The sequence below is a fragment of the Centroberyx affinis genome, unplaced genomic scaffold (genome assembly GCF_046629955.1).
Source record: "Centroberyx affinis isolate AG114_WGS23_722 - 3 ecotype Tasmania unplaced genomic scaffold, CSIRO-AGI_Caff_v1 ptg002989l_1, whole genome shotgun sequence".
Classification (NCBI taxonomy): domain Eukaryota; kingdom Metazoa; phylum Chordata; class Actinopteri; order Beryciformes; family Berycidae; genus Centroberyx; species Centroberyx affinis.
In genome coordinates this window covers 365,890-373,790 of record NW_027281095.1, presented here as the reverse complement: position 1 = coordinate 373,790, position 7,901 = coordinate 365,890, and the positions used below count along the sequence as shown (strand labels likewise).

At 40.7% G+C, this 7,901-nt stretch overlaps 1 protein-coding gene across 1 annotated transcript; it reads right to left on the bottom strand.

Annotated features, from left to right (window-relative positions):
* Nucleotides 1-1,917: 1,917 nt before the first annotated feature.
* Nucleotides 1,918-7,003, bottom strand: LOC139658990 (kyphoscoliosis peptidase-like). The gene is made up of 6 exons (XM_071537192.1): nt 6,380-7,003; nt 5,763-5,877; nt 5,160-5,277; nt 4,823-5,014; nt 3,339-3,529; nt 1,918-3,227 (listed from the first exon to the last, which is right to left on the bottom strand). The coding sequence occupies exons 1-6, from the start codon at nt 7,001-7,003 to the stop codon at nt 1,918-1,920; spliced, it is 2,550 nt and encodes an 849-aa protein (XP_071393293.1).
* Nucleotides 7,004-7,901: the final 898 nt, after the last annotated feature.

The following is a 7,901-nucleotide window of genomic DNA, read 5'->3' as shown; positions in this document are numbered from 1 at the left end:
ACTCAAATTCTGTGCAAAAATAATTTATTGCGAGCTTTCGGTCAGGAGACCTAATTCTCCTAATATTCTTTAATATTATTTCATCACTGTGTTTTCATCACTTCACCTGCATGTTTTAAATTCTAAAACTAAAGTAAATAAACTAAACATCTTCTGACACAGACTTTTACAGTCTTTATACATTGTATAGCTAAGATGTTTCAGATGCAGTATGAAGCATGTGTAGTATGAACCCAATATCAAGTGGTAGAAGTTACAAATGTTGAAAAGTTAGACCTTTTGCTTTTAATTGTGCCTATGGCCTCGGTATGTGGGCTGCAGGGCCATCTGCTGGGGTGGTGTCCCTTAGTGGAATGGCGCTAATCAGGGTGTCCAGTGAAAGATTGTCGACTAGACCAACACCCCTAAATGGGTCCTGCCAGACAGAGACTCTTCTGGGGTTCAGCAGGCTGGTCACTTCTGAGCACCGAATCCTCTCCTAATCAGACACTAAAGAGCAGCCCCAGACGTTCGGTGGGTGAAGTCACACAGCTCATTTGCATAAAGTAATTCTGGTGAAATTTAACATTAACTCTGATTATGTTACTGACTGTGCCTGTGCATTTGTGCAACATGATGTATTGCTAGGTATCATGCACTAGTGCAAGAATTGTCCATGCAATATAGATGAAATGCTAGGAATAAATGTTTTTCCAGTGACAGTTTTTTGGTGTTGACAAGTGTTGATTGGAGTGTTGATTGTTCACTCAACTATGTGGCACCAAAGGGGCATAGTGTTACTTTTTAACCTCTCAGGGTAAAAGAAATTAACACAGACAATGTTTCTGTGTGCATATGCCTGATAGGGGTTCAATTACTAGTGTGCAGCAAGTGTGCGGTTAAAAGAAAATTTGATAATTTCAGCGAAACCTCCAGCAATCTTTCAATGCATCAAATATTATTCTCTGAAAACAGTTTGACAGCTACATGTCATGTGTTGAAGCTGCATCCTTGGAGTTGCTAAGTAATGCTCTCATCTTCTGTCAAGCTATACAAATGTTTGCCATTCTTTATGGTGTATTTAGTGCAAAGGAGAGAGAGCAGGAGAGAAAAACCTTTGCCTTGCGTAATGGAGCAAGTACAAGGAATTGTGTGAACAGAGCTGAACATGACACATGATCCGTCGCTAAGAGAGCCTTGGTGAGGCAAAGAAAACATTGAGTTGGCTGATATGGACAGTATGCTGTGTATGTTTCCACATTCATTCAAATAGAACTGAGCATTCAGTACATGGCAACATACAGTATATAGAATGTATAGTTTTATTTTTATATTTCATAACAGTGTCATTCAGTTCAAACATTCGTCAAACCAACTGTTAAGAAAATAACACAATAGCAAATTCAATTGCTTTCAAAAAACTGGGTTCAGCAATGATTGAATATGAAGTCCTATCCTCTTGAGGTGACCTTAATACACTGAGTACAAAATCAATGTCATCTTTTCAAAGCATTATCAAGGTATATAGTATTTCAGAGTGATCTACTAGGCTATTAAATTACAAGCCATTCACAGTATGCATATGATGTTATTTGCCTCAAACTAAAATTCCTATAAATTTTTCACATTTTTCTCTTTTTTAGCACCTTTAAAGATGTTTGTGTGAAATGTATGTTATAACAAGGTTAATCAATCTCAGTAAATAAACCCAAACTGAATAAAATGTTTCTTCAGAGCAGATACTAAAGTCGATACTTAATATAATTTCACTTGAATTTCCCATCACATATATTACCCTTATATGATAAAGTTAACCCTTATGAATGAGCACCTTTTCATGATTCATTCAAACACACTTTGCATTTGCTAAAATGTTCTCTGTTGACAATGGAAAACATATCTAATGTTTGCTGCCTTTCTGCACAACTGCCTGATTCTTTACATTTCTTTCTGCTGGCTCAGCACATCGAAGCACATGATAATGGACATGTCAGTTGAACTTCCTGCTCCCCTGGCAGCCAGTTTCAACTGTTTCACATTCGCCTCGGTGAACACTTCCCCCTCCCATACCCGACTCTTGCTCAACTGCAGGTCAACGAGTTGCTCACCCAGGATGCTCACCCTCTGAGCCCCAGGGACCCTGACCCTGAAATGGACCCAGGACATGGGCTCCAGGAGGCCCGTTCGGGGCTCAAACAACACAGAGCCTTTCTGCCAGGCAGTGTAAGTGCAAGGGAATGGAGGTAGGGGAGCTTGGGATGTGCTCTTCAGTACAAAGTCACACATGGGGCTAAAGTCTTGTTGATTGGGGAATTTGGCATAAAGTCGGAGAGTATAAACTCCCGCCTCAGGAAGGACCACGCTGATAGTAACTTTGTTGCCGTTGTAGGTGAGGAGGATATGCCTGGACAGGGAATACCCTGGTGTCTTGCGTTGCTCCTTTAACAGTACAACATGGATCTCCAGGTCTTGTTGATTTTGGAAAGTGATGTTACATTTTCCCTGCTGGGTGCTCACAATGGCCCCACTGTGGCTGAATTTACACAAGCCAGCATCCTGGGTCCGAGTTCCCGGCCCACAGGATGAACTGAGGGATGATGGGAAGAGATCATTCAAATTTATGGCGCTGCCTGTGCAGTGCAAAAGAAAGTTGCCAATGTTCTGATAGCCATCTTGAGGTTTTTCATAGTCCCGAACAAACACAGATAAGCGATAGTACCCCAGATATGGGCAGATCACATGGCAAATGAGGTTGTCAGTTTGAATCTGTGTTGCTAGACATCTCTTGGCAATTGATGAATCAAGGCCTTTATGGCTCAGCTCACAGAGCATCGTAAGTGGCCTAGAAGTCTGAAGATCTAGCTCAAAAGACCCATTTTCAAGCATCACAGGCTCAGACCCATGACTGCATCTCTTCACACCCAGGAACTCAGCATTTCTCTGCAGGCCCCAGGACAGGAAAGGGTTCTCAGGAAGTTCCTCAGTAGGTTTTGGCTCAGAACATTCCAAGAAAAAGGAGCAAACCCAACTAAAGGTCCCTGAGGTGTTCCCAGGACGTGCAAAGACCATGACATCGTAACTGCCACTTGTAGGAGGCAGCAGTCGCAACCTCATTGTATCTTGGGCCATTGTGAGAAGACCAGAGGAACAACTAACCTTTGTGGATTGATTGCTGTTTCTTTGAGAGATCTGGTAGGTGAAGTCCACAGATTCAGAGAACTTCATGGACACCGACGCCTCACCGTTGTCTGGGAAATCAGATGCAATGCAGAACATCTCAACAACTTAGGATCCATCAAAATTTGTAGCCTAAGATTAATCAAGGACAATACCTGCATAGAATGGAAGTCTCAATTTACCTGTTACTAGGAGGAAGTGTTGGGGGTAGAGAAGAGTGAGACCCAGTCTGAAGAACTCTGAAGTCCTTAAAACCCTCTTCTCAAACTCCTCCAGTGGGACAGGACAGTCCAGTAGCTGCCACTCTGGATCATCTGGACAATGAGAATTAATGAACTCCTCGGGGTCGGTCAGGAAGTAAAAATCATCATACCTGCACATAAATGACATAATTTTTAGTTAGGTAGAAATTAGGTGGATTGTACGGTGGCTGAGAGAGCTCAACGCACTGCAACTGAAGAAAACACATGCAAATAGACAAAACACAAGCAAATTAAGAAAACATCTTCATCAATTTGACAACACATGCGCTGCAAATACACACAACACAACCAAATAGACAAACGCGCTGCAAATACACAAACACGTTGCAAACACACACAAAACAACCAAATACAGAAACGCGCTGCAAGTAGCACAGATGACAACGGATCTGTTTCCAGGGGACACAAAAAAGTGAGGCTAAGGCTAGGTTAACAGCAGATATCTGCAATAATATCTGAATCATGTGATCACGATGTTAAAATAAACCAAAAAAACGTACATTTTAGCTAATTTTCCAACACCACTGACGAGTAGCCGACTTCAATAACTTCAAAAGTCACAAAGCATTGGACAACAAGCATGTCCCAGCCGGGTTCATCACTTTTTTGTGTCCCCTGGAAACAGATCCATTGTCATCTGTGCTACTTGCAGCGCGTTTCTGTATTTGGTTGTGTTGTGTGTATTTGCGGCGCGTTTGTCTATTTGGTTGTGTTGTGTGTATTTGCAGCGCATGTGTTGTCAAATTGATGAAGATGTTTTCTTAATTTGCTTGTGTTTTGTCTATTTGCATGTGTTTTCTTAAGTTGCAGTGCGTTGAGCTTTCTCGGCCACCGTAGGGCTGACTGAAATTCATATCCTTCAGTTTGCATAAATAAATATGATTTGCACTGTTGTAAAGTTAAAAGGAAATTTGGACTAATTTGCAAAGTTTCTTTGTTAATCGAAAATTTTGTTGTAACCAGCAGCAAGTTCTCAGAATCTTACCATTTCCATCAAAAGCATGAAAAACACAGGCTATTTTGGGTTGTAATACATAGCTGTAAACCTGTATCAAGTACACACTAACATATAAGCATCACATGACCATCCAAAATATAAACTAAAGCAACTTTGCCACCAATCATAACCACGTCTGCCTCCAAAGCAGTCTTTTCATGAGTGCCAATCATCGTTAGTGTACTATGATAACCAGAGTTCAAAATATGGAAACAGTTTGTACATGAATAACTCTGTGCTTTTTTGGAATAGTCAATCAGACACAGCTTTGCTATTTTTAGCAACCATGTTGGTTGTGTTGGCAGCTTGACAACACAATCAAGGATAAAGGATATGTTATTGTGCATTACTGAAACAGAGCGTAATACAGAGAGTATTGAGCTGTGTTGATTCACCAAGAACTCACCTCTTGATAAAGGTTTTGTTGTCCAAATCTACTCTCCCAGCTCCCCAACAGGCATCCAGGAGGTACCAGTGGCCTCTTAAACGCACAGCGTTCCACATGTGGGAGGATTTGGTGTTTTGGTAACTCTGGCCTTGCCTGTAACCTACGCCTTTGCCATGGCCTGACACTTCTTTACATTCAATGCCTGCCTCCCTACAAGACAAGATAGCTGTTACTTTACAACAGACAGTGTTTGTATCTATTTGAGGATCGTTGTATACTGGGACCAGAAATCAGAGGAGTAAAAAGGATGTTGTTACCACAATACTATTTCCACTGCAAGACAAAATTAACTTACTGGCACATTTGCAGACAGACACTGGAGTATCCGCAGCATACACCCCTGCCCGACTCAATGACGTCCTCTGGAGAGCACATCTTGTCAGTAAAACCCAGGTAGCCACTTACATCATATTCTGCAGAACACAGAACCATCATGTGCGTATTGGGAATACCATGAGGAAATTAATCAATTCAGCATCTGGCATCATTGCAAACTGTATGGGGCACTGAGTTTCAATGAAAAACCTGGAAAGACTCCATGTGCAATATTGCAGCAGATTAAACAAGTCACACTGCATTGGTGAACTCAGAGTGCACTATAATGACTTAATCCTAAACTATGACTTGGGAGAGTTCGCTGCCAATTAGTTAGGTAACGAGGGTGCTTGTTATCATGTGACAGGCTGAACCATATGAGGCCAGATAGTGACAGATTCATTGAATAAATGTCTTAATGAATGTCTTGAATTGTCTTGCCTATGCCTGTATATGCTTTCATGTATACATGCATGTTAAAGTACCACCATTTTTGGTCCACAATGTTACACAAATACAGTGAAATTAGAAATAGAAATGACGGAATTGAAATGTAGGATACTTCGTGAGAAGTGGGATTTACCAATGTAGTGGCAAATCCAGATCCAGATGGCTCTGAGTTTCTCCAGCTCACTTTGGGCTCCCTCTGTAATGGTCTGGGTAATGGTTTGAACTGAGAAGACCCTCTTGCTACGAAGCTGCAACAGGCAACATCATATAACAATGAAGGCACACAGATATAAATTACTCTCGATGTACACATATGCACTCAAATGACCCCATGCAAACTCAGACGAACGTGTGTGAATGTCTGCATTGTGTTCTGGTGGTTGTGGTGGATAATGGTGATGGAGGACCCAAATCTGTCTTTGGTCACATGACCGTTTATTCTCTCTCTGAAGATAAATAAAAGAAAACAGCTTCCAGATATAAGGTGCCCAACCACATAAACTCCAGCTTTTCTTCCTTGGGGAAATCACACAAAAGGTTGAGTTTATAGGAGGTCCAGGAGAAGGACCCATATTGGAAGTTGGAGTTTTCTTTCACATAATAATATGTATTAAGATATTATTACCTTAGTACTATACATGAAGATGTTGTGTTATCATATATATATATATATATATACATACACACACATACATATATATACAGTATATATATGTATATATATTTATATATATGCACAGTTATTCTTACCTCCTTTCCAGATTTGATTACACGGCTATCAATTTTGGCAAAAGTGTCTTCACTGGCATAGAGCTCCTTCTTCAGTTTCCTTTTTGTGACACTCTCATCCAGAACTGTGTTTGCCTTGCAGATAGAAAGCAAACTCTCTCCTGGCTTTTCCATCAGTTTAGAACTGGTCTTCACCGTGAATCTGGCTTCTTCTTCATCCCTCCTATTCCTCACAGCACTCTTCTTCACCATCCTGAGGTTACAACTCGAGCTCTCAGCGGACAGCTGGCGCTTTGCCATTGGCCTCGCAGGCCCCTTATCCATATCAGCCCACTTCTGAAACACCAAACTCTTGGTTTGGACGCTGATGCCAGTTGTCATGGAGATTATGTCAGGATGGCTTTTTGTGATGCTGTTGGTCTTTTTGGAGTTCTCAAGTTTACACTCGTGCTGGATGACAGAGGTGTTCTCTTTATGGCTTGGCTGTATTTGTAATGACTTTTGTGAGGAGTCTTTTGTTGCACCATTCTCAGATAGTACCTTTTGACCTGAGGTATTCTGTGTGTTCACCAGGAAAGGATCTTTAGTCACTTTAGTATTGTTGCTGTTGTTGCCATTGCATTGGAAGCGGTTTTGATTATTCATTATAACGGCTGAGTCATGAAGAGTAGGAGAGTCATGAGATAAATTGGAGTGAAAGACAGGTGCCATTTGAAGAATATTTCCCATCCTTCCCAATTAATGTATTCAAGCACTCAGTGAAGCGATTTAGATTTTAAGTGTTGTTTTAAGTCTGTTGCCACTTAATGGAATCTGTGTCGCCACTCTGAGAGATGAGAAGAGGAGAAAATAGTTAGGGGACCAAAGTGAGAATCAGGTAGAAATGAATTGTGAAAAGTGATAATTGGAACAAATTTGCCTCTGAAGTAGCTTCTTACACAGTAAATGCTTTGGCACCATGCAACAAGATTTAAACGTGCATCAGTTAAGAGACGCCGTGCCATGAGACTTCATTCACTCCAATGCATGTGATGTTTCTCTGAGAAAGGTGGCACAATAGATGACAGATTACACTTCAGGGTAGATGATTGTTGTAAATTCTGTGGACAAAGTGTATGGAAATAGCATGTTTGTGCGTCATGTATCTTATCTACTCACATGAACTCCTATGCCCTATACTGATATAGATATTATTTGTAGTCTGTATCACCTTTAGCAGAGGGAGATCACACTTAGTGTTAAAGGTGAGCAAATCAGATCAGTTCCTGTCTTGCTTATGAACATGTGAGCTCTCACCATTGACACCCTCATTGTTGTGCTAATAACACCTCAGAATCAAAGTATAGATTTTAGCACATTTAGTACATTACAAATAAGCAAGCTCACCTTATAAATGTTATGATATGCTGCATTATGTGAACTCTCAAAAGATCATACTGTCTAGTTTCACTCTTGCATTTGAAAATGACAAATATTCATGTATAGCTAAAAATCTCATTCTTACCTTCAAATGAAATATGATCAGTTGATGAATTCCTGCAGT

Excerpts from the sequence above, each read along its gene's own strand:
- LOC139658990 (XM_071537192.1), bottom strand. The coding sequence starts at position 7,003 with ATGAATAATCAAAACCGCTTCCAATGCAATGGCAACAACAGCAACAAT. Across the intron at positions 5,015-5,159 it reads GTCTGTCTGCAAATGTGCCA|GGAGGCAGGCATTGAATGTA; the intron begins GTAAGTTAATTT and ends CTTGTCTTGTAG. Across the intron at positions 3,530-4,822 it reads AACAAAACCTTTATCAAGAG|GTATGATGATTTTTACTTCC; the intron begins GTGAGTTCTTGG and ends ATTTATGTGCAG.